The sequence below is a fragment of the Rhinichthys klamathensis genome, unplaced genomic scaffold (genome assembly GCF_029890125.1).
Source record: "Rhinichthys klamathensis goyatoka isolate OS25496 unplaced genomic scaffold, OSU_Roscu_1.1 h1tg000111l_1, whole genome shotgun sequence".
NCBI classification, from domain to species: Eukaryota; Metazoa; Chordata; class Actinopteri; order Cypriniformes; family Leuciscidae; genus Rhinichthys; species Rhinichthys klamathensis.
Window position 1 is genome coordinate 9626103 of NW_026606649.1, and position 16588 is coordinate 9642690.

A 16588-nucleotide genomic window follows, 5' to 3' on the forward strand; every position below is an offset into this window, starting at 1 on the left:
TGCGACAGCGGTCATTCAACCCCCGCCACTATTGGACATAAAATGAGAATGAGTATCACCTACCATTAGCCTATCTAGTATAGGGTCATTAAACTTATTACAAGATTTAAACACTGAAAAATAAATGAAGGAAAACAATCTCGGCGCCGAATTAAAGATCAAAATATTCCGTTAAAGCAGCACTCAGTAAGAATTCCGTTTTTGTCAAACAGCGACCCCTAGAGTCGCTGTGGAGCACTTGTACTGTCGTGAATAGCACTCGCGCAGAGATGGCTCGCACTCACGGCCGGATCCCCTCCCCCTGTACACCGGTACCTGTTCAGTAGGATGGACGCTGTAACGAGTGAAAATAAGGTATGGCCCCTTTAAGAGCTGCGCGCGCCCAACACCACATGTATACGGCGCCGGGTTATTTCTGTTTGATGCTCATTTTATCAGAATTTTATCAGATCTGTTTTTTTTTGGCGTAAAGCAATTCGTTACCTCGCGAGACCTGATATCACACGATACTTCCTAACACTCGCGGCTCGCCGGCCCAAAGTTGCAAGGGTGGTTTTGCGGCTCACAGGCACCTGGGGGGTGCGAGACGACCACCATTCAACACGAAATCAGTAATATAAACATTACAATGACTCCAAAGCTGTTCGGTTAAGGTAAAAAAGTTACTTAGTTCACCTAGGCTAGGCCTAGGCTAAGCAACATCAAAATACAGAACAATGTTCTAAATCCAGGAACCAATGGCTTTATTTTGGTAAGAACAACCAAATGCATATTCAAAGAAAAATAAACTGAAGAAAAAAAAAGAGCAGACAGACAATAAATCATCAAGGCTCATTCTATAGTTCATATTTCAATTAAACACATTAAATGCAAGTTGACTTGTGCGTATCAAATGGCCAGTCTAAACGTGCAGTAGCCTACATCTTGCTTTAGCAGTATTTACAATGGCAAAAACAGGTTAATAATGAGAAGAAGAAAAAACTTTTTACCTCTCAAATAGTTATATTCTATTTGAATTAATTTAAATATAGAAAATGTGAGTTGGCAGCATCATTTTAAACTCATTCCATGTCAGTTTTATTTTAGTTGACATTTTGTCACCAGTCAATTCGATATTCATCAGCATACATCATCATCATCTTGATCCATCCATCCATTGTCTGATTGTAAAAGAAGGCAGTCTATAATTCAGATTACGCATGTCATGTTAGAACGAACAAAAAAACAACTGATGTATTCATCTGTAAACAGACAGCTTGCGCTTTACAATAGCAAGTCCCTTATGCAACTTGCTGTACTTCTACAAAAATAGTAACAACTTTGTCCATTTAAAGTGCAGTATCTTACATTAGCACTTGAAATACTAAAAGACCAATAAAAACCAAAAGTGACATTACTTCTACCTCTTTCAAAGATAAACAATTAGTCAAGAAAAATATTGAATACAGAAAAAAAATGCATTACAACTTAGAGAATCCAATGAAAAATAAAATCAACACACATTTTTTTTTTTTTTTAGCCTTAAACCAGTCTTTCATATAACGGATGTTTCCCACAGGGTTAGGCTCTCCATAACTGGACATGCTAGATGTACATATTCTTTCAGTGCGCAGATCCAATTGCGGTTACGATGAACGGAGCAGGTTGCTGAGAACTTTGGGGGAGAAAAGATTAAAATTGTTATCTACTTGGTGAAACTTTAAAAGCTGCATCAGAAAGCATGAAATCCATATAAAAACAAACCATTATCTTTTAAGGAAATATGTATAAAAAAAATAAAAAAATAAAAAAATACTTTTCTGAATACTTAATTTGAACAAAACTCTATGATTTAATACTGATGACTGTATATAAACCACACACCCCCCCAAAAAAAGAAAAAAAATTATTAAGCAGCACAACTGTTTCTTGTGCACCAAACCAGAATATTAGAATGTTTTCCAAAAGATCATGTGATCATTTAAACTTAAAAATAATAATAATAATAATAATTCTTACACTACCATGACAAAATTTGTGGTTGGTATCCATGTTAATTGAAACAATCACAAATAACTTTGCATATGACTTGGGGTCAGTATTACATTTTCTTAAATTCGCTAGGTTGGCACTATCATGCTTACCTTGTGGATCAGACTGAGTACCACGGTTTTTGCCACTCTCTGGATCCTCCCCTATAAGAAAATTTACTTTTTAGCTTATCCCATGAAACAATTTTGAGTCCCAGTTTATATTAGGTATCTTTAACTACTATATACTAACATTTAAATTAATCATTTGATACATACAATGCACGTATTGTGTACATACATGTTTTTACAATGTACTAATATGTTTTAAAAACACCTGCATATAATTACAGTTGTAATTAATCTCTGTATTTACATCTACAATTACTCTGTTGACCTTTCCCTTAAACCTAACCACCAAACCTGTCCCTAAACTTACCCGTATCCCAGCTCAATAGCAGCAAAAGTGTTTTGCAATACAACTACTTATTTTTTTTGTTGTAAGCACATAGTAGCTAAAGACACCTAATATAAAGTGTGAGTCAATTTTATGGTATTTTGAAAATTCAGCTACTAAAGTTCTATGTTAACACCATTCACACTTGGACAAAACACTGCTACTTGTTAGCCTTTTTTCATCATTCTCTCAAAAATCTCGACTCTGGTGGGACTCGAACCCACAACCTTTGAATCACTTCTCTAAGTGAAGCTTAGAAGTCCAATGCGCTATCCATTGCGCCACAGAGCCACCTGTTGAGGCAGTGAGGGCTTTTGTAATACAAGCAGAGCAGTTAAACTCCCTGCCACATCATGCGCCCAACCCCCACTTCCTCTACAATAGCTTCTGTGTTAGTTGAGCTAAGGTTAAACCATGTACTGTGGCTTCCGAAAGCATTTATATATAATTGTGGAACAAGTTATTAAAAGAGGTCAAATAGTTTGAGTAAAAAAAAAGTATGATTTTGAAGTTTAACAGCTTATTTGTGAAGTATTTTTTCCTCTTCTCTTTTGAACTGCTTTGATAAGCAAGCAACATAAACCAAAGCCAAGCTAGTGCTTGCATAAGGATTCAGAATCCTGGATAAAAGTGTTGAACTCACCTCCTTGTACTTTGAAACACAGTTTCTTTTTCTGATAGGCAAAGTAACTTGAGGCGGCACCTAGCAGAGCAACACCCACAGAACTGATGATGGCAGCCATGGTTCCGCCTGTGGGATCAATTTAAAGGGACAGAACACAAGGACAAGGGCTAGTTTCAAATTGCTTCTGGAGTGTACAATACGTTATACATATTTTTGTAATGGCTACATCAGTCATTAGTTGGAGCTTGATGACAAAACTAAAGAGACATGGGCATTTAACAAGAGGACAAGCAAACTGAGATGTTTTTGCCACTAGGGGGTGCAACAGGAGTTTCCTATTCTCCACAGAACACTTGGCAAATGTTCCTGTACATATTGTTCTTCAACTTGACATGTGTAAATATAAGCAATAACAACTAATACAGTTTACAGCATGCATTCAAAATCATGCTAAATAATGAAGTTTATTTAACTCTATTCGGTCAGAAAGAGTAGGTTCATAACACTGGAAGTAGTTAACTAACTACGTATCTGACATTGTGCAATTTTGATTAGGCAACTAAATTAGAAATTTAGATGCGGAGTTGCTCTAATATGTCATGAATTGTGTCATGATATATGGTGTAAACATGCTGGGTGTTGCCTGTCACACCCATTTTTGTGTATGCAAACCATGCATGCAGGAGTTCAACTGACTAAATAAATAGAGGTTTCCAAACTAATGTTTGAAGTTAACCTCCTACAAAATACTGTAGTTTCAGATCTAAAGCTATGCAGATTTACCTCCCTAAACTTTAGGCAGCCAGATAATATAAGAGGCAACTGGTAGCTGGCAGGTCAGTGTTCTTCACACATGCACAATACATTCTTACAATGCCATTGTTGGTGGGGTTTACCCAGTGAAATATGCTGACAATTAAAATAACTGGTCACAGCAGTTGTGCGAGACTATATGATATGAATCAAACAGAGGGAATTCTCACATTTCACTTTATTAAAAGGAAAGTGAACACAAAAAGTTGCTAAAATGCTTTAAAAAAAAGATGACAGAGAAAATAACCACTTCTGTGGAAAAGAAACCAGACAAACTTAAGAAAAGAAAAAATGTGAGCCTGAAAGACTACAATTGAGAACCAATACATCAAAATGGACACCAAACAATACCAATGTTAAAGCCATCTATCATGAGAAACAAAACCAGACAACTTTGAAATATTCAATAGATTAACAGCAGTAAATGTAAACTACCATGCTCTTACAATAGGATGAATGCCTGCTATGTGGTAAATAAACATTACAAAAATGTGTGTGTGGAGGGGGGAGGGGGGTCGTTTGGAGGGTCGCAACAATGCAGTAGAAGAACCAGTTCCAGTTCCCCAATAATAGTGAACAGTTCTTTAAGAAAAAAAAAAGTTCTTGTGTGTGTGTGTCTAAACAACTCTTAACCACTACAAAGAACCTTTTGTGCAATTGAAAGTTTCTAAAGGTTCTTCATGGAACCATTGATGCCAATAAAAACTACATTTTTAAGAGTCTCTTTTTAGACGAAACATCGGTATCTGGGGTAAAAAAAAGAAAAATTCCCTATAGCGCCTCTTCTCTCTTTGAGATTTAGGATGGCATAATCCCTGCATGCGCTAAAGCTTTCAGTTGTGACGCACACAAGGGCAAACATTTGCCAGTTTCAATCCTCTCGTACGTCAAGTAAGCCTAAAACCTAAAAAGTTTTAGCCAAAAGAGAATTGTGCTACAATGTTTCAACCTCAAATGTTATTTTTTCAAGAAAATAGGTAATAAGATGGCTTCCATGAGCAGAGGAAAAGGAAGCAAAGTAATGGAATGCTCAGTATGGCCTTGGGGTTAATTCCATAAAACCGAGCGGAGATAAGAAACGCCTTCTCAAACCCAGGCAAAACCAGTCCCAATGCTAGATCTATTCATTGGCAAAAAATCTGAGAATACCCTATGCATCTACAATGTGTCAACACAACAAGAGGCATGATAAAAAAGATCAGAAGTCATTGAGGATGTCCCGAGGAAAAATATGTGCATCTATTGGAATTCACACACCCCCTTTTGATCTAAAATAACTGTATCACTATTGTATTCTCTATTTCACAATCAGAATTATAATTTATTTGTACGCTCAAACAGATTCATAAACATAACAATCAACTATTAGTGGCTTCCACCAACTGATTTATTATATACACTGCTGTTCAAAAGTTTAGGGTCAGACTAAATAAGCTTTATTATGTTTTTTGAGAACAAGTCTCTTATGCTCACCAAGGCTGCATTTATTTGATCAAAAGTACAGTAAAAAAAAACATAATATTGAAAAAACTTTTCTGTTGTAACATTTTAAAATGTAATTTATTACTGTGATGCAAAGCTGAATGTCCAACAGCCATTACTGCAGCATATTAGAATGATTTCTAAAGGATCATGATGACACTGGAGATTGATGTGGAAACATTTCTTAACACAGACTTATTGACCCCAAACTTTTGAATGGTAGTGTATAGGCTTTTAATAATCCTTACTAACATAAAGACAACCGTCAAACCAGTCAGCAATACAATGAAATTAATTCCTTATTGCCAAATTTTCAAAACCAATGATTAATATTGATCATGACCAAATATGCATCTCATCCATATACCATGATCACCAGCAGCCCCAGCCTTAAAACCAAACCATGTAAACAATGTTTAAAACCATGTAAACAATGTTTAAAACCATTTCACCAATGTTTAAAACCATTTCACCCCAACACAAGCAAAGAAGGTTACTACTATACAAGACATTTAAAGCTCTGCCTTTTCCTCCGTTATATTCAGAAGTCCCCGAAACTGCTCTAGCAGGGGCTCTACTACTTGTAAAAACCCGGCAATCCAGACACTGAGGCCTTCTGGTATATTATCGCCTAGCATCTTGATAAGCTGGAGCCACTGCTGGTTTAGATCTGCAACAACAGGCAATCGAAGCAGAGATTTAGGGCACAGCCAGAGGCAGAATGAACAGTCAAATCTGTCAGTCTTCAGATACTAAAAGGCACTGCACATGATATGCACCACCCATTTACTATTCCAACACAGAAGAAAACAATCACCTAGTGGAAAAACCTCAACATGTACTGCCCACAATAATTGTTTTTGTCTGTCGGACCGCCCTGTCCTTATGCAAGAACTGTGTGACAGTTAGTCATCAGACTGCCACTGTTACCATGGTCTCACTCAATATTTAGAGAGAAACATTTTAGCTTTTGTGGTCAGACTCATTCTTAAAAAAAAAAAAAAAAAAAAACGGAAAATGAAACAGAGGACATGCTAACTCCACAGAGAAAGACAACATTGGCAAGTAAACAAAGCTTCTGTCAGGACAAACAGCTAGAACATAGAGAATGAAAGAGCTGGAACAAAAACACCACCCAGAGGCACTCACTCATGTCAGCTTTATATTTCAGTGGACAATTCATCCTTAGGTAAACTCCATAAAAGCCTTCATTTTGTGACCGACAGTTTCTCCAAAACAATTACTGATAGCTGTAACTTAAGTACTATTTAAATAAAATTAGTGAAAATAATATTTACCTTGAGGTTGATCAGAGGAACCGCCTAATGGGAAAATAACATTCAAATTATCACCCAGCAAATGAAGACATATTTTACTATTAAATATGTAAATGTTTTGTTACAGTAGATAAAAATAAACCATTATGAACCAGAGGGTAAACATTTGGCATAAGTATAAGGAAATAAGTACCGCTTTGATCATCATAACCAGGGTCTGCTCCTCCTCCTTTAACCAAAACCAAAAACCAGAGTCAGATTCACTTACAGCACTGACACACTTCACAGACAGTACTGTACATTTAGCTAGTTAGTTAGTTTTAGTTTATTTCGGTCACCATCAAAAATTAGTAACATATGTTACCAAGTTTAGGTAATCGTGATTGTATTTAGCAATTATTTTAAATGGGTTAGACATAAAGCTTATATTTAAGTCACAGAAACCCATGAGAAACTATGGAAGCTTGTTTCCAACAGAATAAAAAATAAAAAAAGATAATTGCGACTTTTTATCTCACAATTCTGACCTTGCGTCATATCAGAATTGTGCGATATAAATTCGCAATTGAAAGTAATATTAGTTACAATTGAAAGTTTATATCTTGCAATTCTGATTTTATAACAAGTTATATAACAAGTTGTTTGTGAGTTATAAAGTCAGAATTGTGAGATACAACTCGCAATTTTGAATAAAACAGTCAGTCTCTTCCCCTCAGAATTAGACTTTATAACTTGAGTTTATATCATTCATTTCTGAGAAAAGTCCGAATTGTAAGATAAAAAGTCGCAACTGCCTTTTTTATTTTTTATTCAGTGGCGGAAACAAAAGCTTCCACAGGAAACCCTTAGCGAAGCATGCTGAATATAAAATATTGAATGTGGAACAAGTTCCATGGCCAACTCTGTTGATTCTATTTTTCTCTAAAAAATTATCTAAAGTAACATATGGACAATAAAGAACATCTTTTAAATTAACGGTTTTTTTATTTAGGAAATGACAGTGCAATGCAAGTAGTTATGGTTATATGATGTTTGTTGGGAGATTTTTCCTACAATTGAATTGGGTGACATCTGTTTATAATTTAACTCTGGATTTGATCTTCTGCTATGAACAGAGATGCAAACTTCAAATCAACTTACAGTCCTAAATCAAACTGAAAAACTGATAAAAAAAAAAAAAGATGTAAAACTTGACACAAACCTCCACCTCGGCCTTTATCGGGCATGTATTCACCCCCCTCATTAACGTCGAAAAGGTCTTTGTCATCAAAAGTTCCACCACCTAAATGAAACATTAATGCAAGATTTCACAAGAATAGCAGTTTAATGCACATAAGAATCTGATTGGGTTCAGTAACCTTTCAGTTCCTCACACTTTTTAAAGTGTTGATTTACCTAAATTAAATGAGGTTTTTGAATAAAGACTGCTACCTAGAGTATAGTGAATTTAAACAAATATTCAATTAATGTATTTTCCTTAAAAGAAAAAAAAACATTATTATAAACTACATATTTACTTATGTAAATAAGCAATTTTGCCCCTGATGGACCAAATTTAAAAATGTTCACATAATCTATAATTGTAATTAAAGTCAAAATTTCAGTTTGTGGCTTTTTGTAATAATGTTAGTATAAAGTTTATTTATAATCTAGCGTGTTTCTAAATGATGACAAAATTCTCATTTAGAAGATAAGCATTTTATTATTATTATTTTCTCGAAACACACACACTAAAAAAAATTTATGACATAATTCTGCCCTTTTTTTTCCCATCCAATTCAATTGGTCACTTCGTGAACACATTTACTAATTCCTATATAGTAATAAAACACAGCACACTATATATGGAATAGGGAGTGATTCACATAGTGTAAATATGCTTTCCATTGGGGAAATTCCTAAACACCTCAAGGAATACTGTGCTCATCAAGCCTAGTCTCCGGAACTTTAATATACAAGATTTATGCATGTTCCCTGGCTGAGTAATATGTATTTTTTTACTAATGCCATGCATTTAAAAAAAATTACAGAATTTAATGTGCAGCACTTCAGTTTTATCTCTCTTAAACAGTAAAATAGACCCCAAGAATTACACTATTGCCAGCTTTTTTTGAGAGATAAGGATGGTACGGAGCCCCTAAAGGGACATGGTGGTGGAAAAAAATTTAGGAGTTTTTTTTTTTCAAATCTTTTGCGTTCCCTCGCATAACCTTTGCATTCCCCCGAGAAACTTTGCGTTCCCTCGCAAAACTTTTGCGTTCCCACGTAAAAGTGTTGCGTTCCCTCGCAAAGATATTTGCGTTCCCACGCAAAGCCTGTTGACAGCTCGGACAGACACTTCCTGTTTAATGTCCCGCTGCCAGTGTTTCAGAGCTCCGTACGTTAATGGAGCGTTTCATAGTGTTTGAACTTGGACTCAAATATAAAGACATGCGGTCAGTGCTTAACTCAAGCAGTTCAGTGAAGTTACACATCGGCTATTCGAACTTCCCGGATCAATATTCTTGAGCTAAACGTTGTTAAAACACACATGACACCTATTTACAATCACAGTAACCTAGACAACGAGCTACAACCCAATTCTCCTCAAAACGAGCTTTATAATATAAATTTGTCTTTAACCGGCCGATTGAGAGGCAAGTCCGAATAAGGGACCGTCTGCAAAGTGCAAATCCCAAAACCCTTCTGTACATTTTATATTATTTAACATATTCAATAGCTTCACTGTGATACACTGTAGGCTACTGTCACCAAATTCAGTTCCAATAATACCCTTTTTAGAAAAAATATTCAGTAACTTCGTTATACAGTGTAATGCCATCAAATTGACCCTTCACTAAGCCACGCCCGAAAACCGCCACTGGCCAATCGTGTCTTAGCAACCGTAACTAGGTGCGGTAGGTCTGGCAAGCTTTCGAGCGAGGAGCGTTGTGCGTATGGATTGTGCAAATCTGATACCCGGTATCCTAAAAGTTCGGAATTGTTTTCCTTCCCGAAAAATCTAAAAGCCAAAGGGAGAAATAATGGGCGTGAATCAAGCAGTGTGGGAGACCCCATTCACAACTATGTCGACAGGATTAACTAAAACACCTATTGCTTGGAAGTTGGAAATAATGACGGTTCTTTGTTCATAATGCATATATTTTAACGTAAAATAAGACGATTAAAGACAAGTCGGAGGCTCACTGACATACTTTAAAATATATTTAAGCATTTTGTTAATCGACGGCCTACTACCCCTGACTGAGTAACGTTAACTTTACACTAACACTAACTCCCGGTGTTAGTGTTATTCCACAAGATTTATGGATAAATCTGGATAAACTTTGATTTATAATTATTTTCACATTTCACTTACCCTGCTGTGCACGAACATAGCTGTTCCTCAATTTGTGTGTTTCCCATGTGAATGATCAGCGTATGAGGCGGTTGCTGTTTGCGCTGGGAATATAGGCTTTAGCTTCAATTTTTATGAAATTATTCTCTAATTGTTGCATATTTTGTCGTGGATATATATCCCTCGAATGCATACTGCTGTCCCTTTTGTCTTGCTCTCTCAGATTTTCACATGTTCGCCAAAAATTACTAATTATCTCATTGGGAATGTCTGACACCATACACACTGTAATAGACGTGCCAGGCGCGAAAGCTTGACAGGCGTAGCAACAGTAACTAGGGAGGGCGGGGCTTAGCGAAGGGTCAATTCAGTAAGCAAATATAATGCAAAAGCTATGGTTGTAACTATGTTAGCTGCGTACAGTACCAATATAATTTGTGTAAAGAAAAGGCCTACTTATTTTTTATGTGCAATTACTTCCCAAACTAAGTGTTGTATAACCAACATTAGAGCAGTGATGTGTGAACTAAATTTGGTGTGTTACAGTGAAGTTATTAAAAAAAAAAATGTATAATATAAAATGTGCAAAAGCAGTGCAGTATGACCAGTGGGTTTACCATTGATGTGTAAACTGAATTGGGTGGTTTGTAACATTGAAGTTAATGACTATTTTTATATGTTTGACTATGAGTTGATGCTGTAGTCGTTTTTTTGGGTTATATTGCACTTTGCAGATGGTCCCTTCGGACTCAGCCGCCTGCTCATAGAGATCCATTTAGCCTATATTATAAAGCTCGTTTTGAGGGGAATTGGGTTGTAGCTCGTTGTCTAGGTTACTGTGATTGTAAATAAGTGTCGTTTGTGTTTTGACAACGTTTAGCTCAAGAATATTGATCCGGGAAGTTCGAATAGCCTATGTGTAGGCCTATTGCCAACTTCACTGAACTCCTTGAGTTAAGCACTGACCGCATGTCTTTATATTTGAGTCCAAGTTCAAACACTATGAACGCTCCATTAACGTACGGAGCTCTGAAACACTGCCAGCGGGACATTAAACAGGAAGTGTCTGTCCGAGCTCCCAACAGGTTTTGCGTGGGAACGCAAATATCTTTGCAAGGGAACGCAAAGTTTCTCGGGGGAACGCAAAAGATTTTAAAAAAAAAAACTCCCATCCTAAAATTTTTTCCACCACCATGTCTCTTTAGGGGCTCCGTGGGGTGGTGCAAGACCCTAACAGATGCAAACAAACATGGGTAGAACTTTATATTTAGTCCTGTTTTTGCATGTACATACAGTAACTAGGTACTAACCCTGAACCTAACCTTAACCAATGTAGTTACCTTATATTACCAGTACTTTCTAATGTAACTACACTGTAAGCACACGTAATGTAAACTAAAGTGTAACCCAAACATGTTGGCAGAAACATACCAGTTCCTCTCTCTTTGGGTGGGATAACAGGTTTTTTGGGATCAAGATCTGTAGAAATAGAAAGTGTATCTATGTTTAATACAAACGAAGATATTTTGAAGAATGTTTTAAGGTGTGTGTGTTTTTTTTTTAAAGAAAACCTATGGCATGATGTTACTCATTGAATAGCACCTTTGAAACAATCAGAACAGAAAAAACCTATTAGCAATTGTAATAGCCATGAACAGCAGAAAAGGAGCTCCATTTACCAGCTGAGTATCTATGAATATAGTGTGCCTCAAATGTAAACTGCATGAAAGATTGAAAATCTCTTAATTAAATCAATAAATTATATACTGGGGGGGAAAAAAGATTGTAAACAAGAGAAAAACAGAATCTACAATGTCAGAGAAAGCAACATCATTTTTTACCTGGATTAAATGCATCGGACAGATCAAATTCATCTGAAAATTAAATCATCATGTTAATTTGTTTGCATTGCATTAGTAGGTTGATTACTGTACAAAAATAACAGATTTAAAAACATAATGACGTGTGTGTGTGCATGTATATTTTACCTCCAGAATCAGATGGTTTCTTTTTATCTGCAAATACAATAAAAAGGAACTACACATTATCTTGTATTAACACACTCATTTACAAACAAGTAATAAATCAACTTAAATGACAAATGAGCTAATTAAACTAAATGCACAATGGGTCAGTTAAACAAACATTACTACATAAACTGTTAACTATTTATTTTACAGTGTCCTTGTTACAAATTCTACATGAACTTACTAGTAACAGTAAATTCTGCATAATTGGGTTACAATTGATTTTAAGGTGTCCATGCTATAGTGTAATTATACATTTAAGTACGGAGTAAAAAATTAACTACATATAGGATTAGGGTTAGGAATAGGGGTTGGTTTAGGGTTAGTTGACTATAATTATGCATCATTTATTGTTATTACTACAGAAACAACATGTAACCTGTGATTGACATTGTGATAACCCTTACTGATATATTAGTGTTAGAGTAGAGTATAGTAGTTAAAATAAAGTGTTACCCATAATTGCATGCAACCCTAAACCAAACTCTAATCCTAACCCTACTAGGTACATGTTATTCATTAAAGCTGCAGTCCGTATCTTTTCCTCTTTGTCGCCATCTCTCTGTTCGAAATCTGTAACTGCAGTGATTTGCGGAATTATTATCTTTACGTGGGTTGTAAATCGGCACGAAACAGCGCGGATGAACACAGTGTTTTGAGGTGAGTGCTGCTGTCAGTCACCGCGCCGGTGTGGATACTGTCATACAGAATCACAGATTCACTTTTTGAAAGTTTGACCAACATAAGAATTTTCATAAGAAAATGTCTTCTGAACAAGTAAGTAAAATCCATTTTTGTTCTGACCAACTAAGGGGGAAAAAGCATTCGACATGATAAGCTTCGTTAGATTTAATCAACGCGATTTACAGCAACCGTGCAAATTATAGCCTACTTTGTTGAACTACTTTGTAGCCTAGCTGATGTTGTTAACATGAACAATTTGAGAACAAAGTTTGTTCTCAAATTGTTCATGTTAACAACATCAGCATTGCGTGACTAATGTTAAATTTAATGTGTTTTATGGTTACCTGCGTAGTTCAGAATTCATATTCTCCATAATAGCAAAATGAGAAAGGCACAACAAAGGAAACTCCATAACTGTGTGAATTAAGAAAACGTACCGTTACACGATTGAACTATTGAAATGTCTTAACTTACTTGTTCAGCAGAAAAAGGCCGTCTCTTCTTCCGTTTTGAACCCCTTCACGCACTTTTCAAAATCCCCGCCGATGTTTAAATCCTTGTGTTCGCATGAGACGGTTTCTTTCTCTTTCTCTAGCCACCTTAAATCCGAAGTACGAAGTCTTTTGGGTTTTATAACTGCTGAATCTCCAGTTGACACTGATGATTGTTGTTTGGATCTTTCTGGATGCCATAAGTTTAATTATGTAAAGTGCTGCGAGAAAAGCCTATACATCTAAACATCTCGTCACGCACAGTATAGCCGGCTAGCCGAAACTCCTTCTTTATGTGTACGGGTGTGACGTAATGACGCAAAGACATGCTCGAATTTCCCGCGGAAACCCACCAGTACCACTGGAATTAAAATCATTATTACAAGCTAACCGTTTTGAATCTAGCTATGGCAAGCAGATAGTTTTGACCACTGGCAGAATAAGTTTTTTTTAATATAATTATTTTGGATTATTTTTAACTTAAAAAAGTTACGGACTGGAGCTTTAATATTACATGTATAATTATACTGTAACAACGAGACCTCAGAAGAACTCAACCTTTTTAACTTCAAGACCCCACCACCACTCACAATTTCTACCGGACAAAATATTTTAGATCTTGGTAAAGCTAGAAAGATGCATAATCAAAATATCTTGATTTTTAGTTGTTTTAGCCTCTTTCTAAATAATATCAAGTCATTTTGAGGGCCCCCACTGTCTTACAATAAAGTGTAACCCATGAACTTTATACATAAAAATTCCATAAACACCCCAGCATAATGATTTCTCACCGTCTCCTGATTTGGGGGGGACCACAGCAGGTTTTTTGGGGTCTGTATACAAAAAGCAATGATCATAAAGAGATATTTTACTTTGAGTTTAGGGTCATTTAAATACAGCAACCGAAATGAAATGGCCACCCCCCACAAAGGATTCACTGAATTCCAAATCAAAGAAGTTCACACAGCAACGGAATTTGATAAGTCGAGTCTCAGTCTTACCTGAATCGAAGCCATCTGACAGATCAAATCCTAGAAGAGCCAGACAAAACTATAAATTAGGTAGCACTCATGTTAGTCATTCTACGTATACCGCAATGTGCCTTAAACAGTGCATACGACTGTAAAATTATGTCAATTCTTTCCATTGCTATATGCAAAACAAACACACACAAAAAAATGACCATTACCTTGATCTGGGTTTTTGGGTGGGGCTGGTTTCACCGCTGGTTTCACCGTTGGTTTTGCAGGAGCTTAAGATCATAATATTGTTAATTGTTTGAAAATACAATATGAGTGACATAACGGAATAGTTAAGACATAAACAAGGATGGAAGTATGGTATTCCACATTTGATAAAAAAAATGACTTTATCCACCTTATTTTTTTACGTAAGAGTGCGTGCGGCCATTTGTAAATTGAATGTGCCTGGCTTCCGGTGTCATCCACGTTCAGTTATTTTTAGCTGTACAAAAAAGCTTGTAATGCTGCTTGATATTGCAAACTGGTATTTCTTACCCTATTATTTGAATGTATTGTCATAATTATAATTATAGACACACTGGTTCATAGCGCAAATAGTTTTACCAATTGCCGCACTTTATTCTTCTCGTTATTTCCTTATAGTGGCTAATGAATTAGAAGTCTCGCACATTCACAGAAAATAGCTTGCTTCCACGTTGAAAAATAAGGTGGACACGGGGCTTGATAATAAGGACTGCAGGATGGCCCGGGCCAGCGTGCCGTGAAAGACGCTCGGTGATGGAATTGTCACATGGCCGATCGGGCCAGTGCTGCGTAGTCACGAAAGGTTATCATTTGCACGTGTTTTCAAGTTCTGTCAATTTAAACATTCACGTGATGTTTAACCATGCAGATTCAAGCCCAAGAAGATGCGAAAGAGAACTCCATTCAGTACTCACGATCTGTTTTCTGTGCGCCCAGTAGCGGTATTAACATTAAGTGTCATGGCATCTTACTCACAGAAGCCATTTGCTCACAGAAGATGGTGACCACTGTGCCACTGAAACTTGTGACGTCTTGCCGATGGATTGCGTCATGTGCCACTGATATTGTTGCAGAACATGTCACCGTATGTTGTGGCACCTCCTGTAGTGACTGACAGATGAGTTGAGCAGCTATACTGACGTAATTGTGACAAAATCCTAAATATTTACTGATTTTTTTTAAAATATATCAATTAAATATATTTACAAATCTGTAATTTTTTCAAACATATAGTCAGTTTGTTATATAATACCAGTACTACTTGTGCGTATGTTGTAGATCACGCAAACTTGCCATTCTAGGAAACACACAGAATAAATTGACCACGGGTCACTACGAATACTGCATTAACAGTCGCATCTGTTACTTTAAACCTTTATTTTTGCATGATGCTGCGTGCATGCTAGTGTCAGTATAAGAAAGTGTAGAATAGGGCAGATAAACCAAAACTTATGAGAGTTGAGGAAGATCCACGGGTGGTCTATTTTTTTATTTTTTTTGTGAGTTAGACAGTAGTAGCAAACACAAAAACAAGAAATATTCGGTCACACTTTAGATTAGGGTCCAATTCTCACTATTAACTACGACTTTTGCCTCAAACTCCTAATTACTGCTAATTAATAATTATCAAGGTAGTTGTTAAGTTAGAAATTGGGTAGGATTAGTGATGTAGAATATAGTCATTCAGAATAAGGCATTAATATGTGCTTTATAAGTACTAATAAACAGTCAGTAGTATCCTATATGCATGCTAATAAGCAACAGGTTAATAGTGAGAATTGGACCTTAAACTAAAGTGTTTCCTGATATTCATTTAAATAAATAAAGATAGGGCTATAATTTAATATGTGGTTAGTGGCTTTAATATTTTACAATTATTTTTATGGAATTATGTAATACATTTTTGGGTGAACTATCCCTTTATTGTTAATACAGCGCTCTGCGTGCATAGAAAACAGATCGTGAGTACTGAATTGATTTCTCTTTTTAGAATACAATGATACATAGGTCAAAACAACAACAAAACTTTTTTATTTATTCATTTATTTATTTTTGGTGGGGCCAGTGACCATTTTGGCAGGATAAGTAAAAATTTGAACCACAATTTGAAAAAAAAACCAAAAAAACTTTATATTATATTATAATATTTACATATTATAATATATTTACTTTATATTATAAATATTTAACAAACAAAAATAGGCATGCATAAAATGGGCCATATACAGTATAGAGTACCATATAGAGTACTCTTTACTTACGGTCATCATCAAAAGCATCAGACAGGTCCAAATCTGCAAGAAAACAGTTGTTATTTTAATATTTTGTTTAAACAGTTTAATCCCATTCAAAACTCAAGTTTAAAATAGAATATTTTAA

The 16588-nt window shown here is 35.8% G+C and overlaps 1 protein-coding gene and 1 non-coding gene across 2 annotated transcripts; both read right to left on the reverse strand.

The window, feature by feature from the left end:
• Positions 1-1053: 1053 nt before the first annotated feature.
• cd99 (CD99 molecule) lies at positions 1054-11874 on the reverse strand. Its single transcript, XM_056254419.1, has 8 exons — positions 11842-11874; positions 11432-11479; positions 7865-7945; positions 6857-6892; positions 6685-6708; positions 3110-3217; positions 2124-2174; positions 1054-1654 (listed from the first exon to the last, which is right to left on the reverse strand). Exons 3-8 carry the CDS (start codon positions 7887-7889, stop codon positions 1626-1628), a joined length of 273 nt encoding a protein of 90 aa, XP_056110394.1. The 5' UTR covers positions 7890-7945; positions 11432-11479; positions 11842-11874; the 3' UTR covers positions 1054-1625.
• On the reverse strand, positions 2666-2757 carry trnar-ucu (transfer RNA arginine (anticodon UCU)). Its single transcript is given in 2 exon segments — positions 2666-2701; positions 2721-2757. It is a non-coding gene; the product is annotated as a tRNA-Arg (tRNA).
• Positions 11875-16588: the final 4714 nt, after the last annotated feature.

Excerpts from the sequence above, each read along its gene's own strand:
- cd99 (XM_056254419.1), bottom strand. The coding sequence starts at position 7,889 with ATGCCCGATAAAGGCCGAGGTGGAG. Across the intron at positions 2,175-3,109 it reads GTGTTTCAAAGTACAAGGAG|GGGAGGATCCAGAGAGTGGC; the intron begins GTGAGTTCAACA and ends ATTTTCTTATAG. Across the intron at positions 1,655-2,123 it reads TACTCAGTCTGATCCACAAG|TTCTCAGCAACCTGCTCCGT; the intron begins GTAAGCATGATA and ends TCTCCCCCAAAG.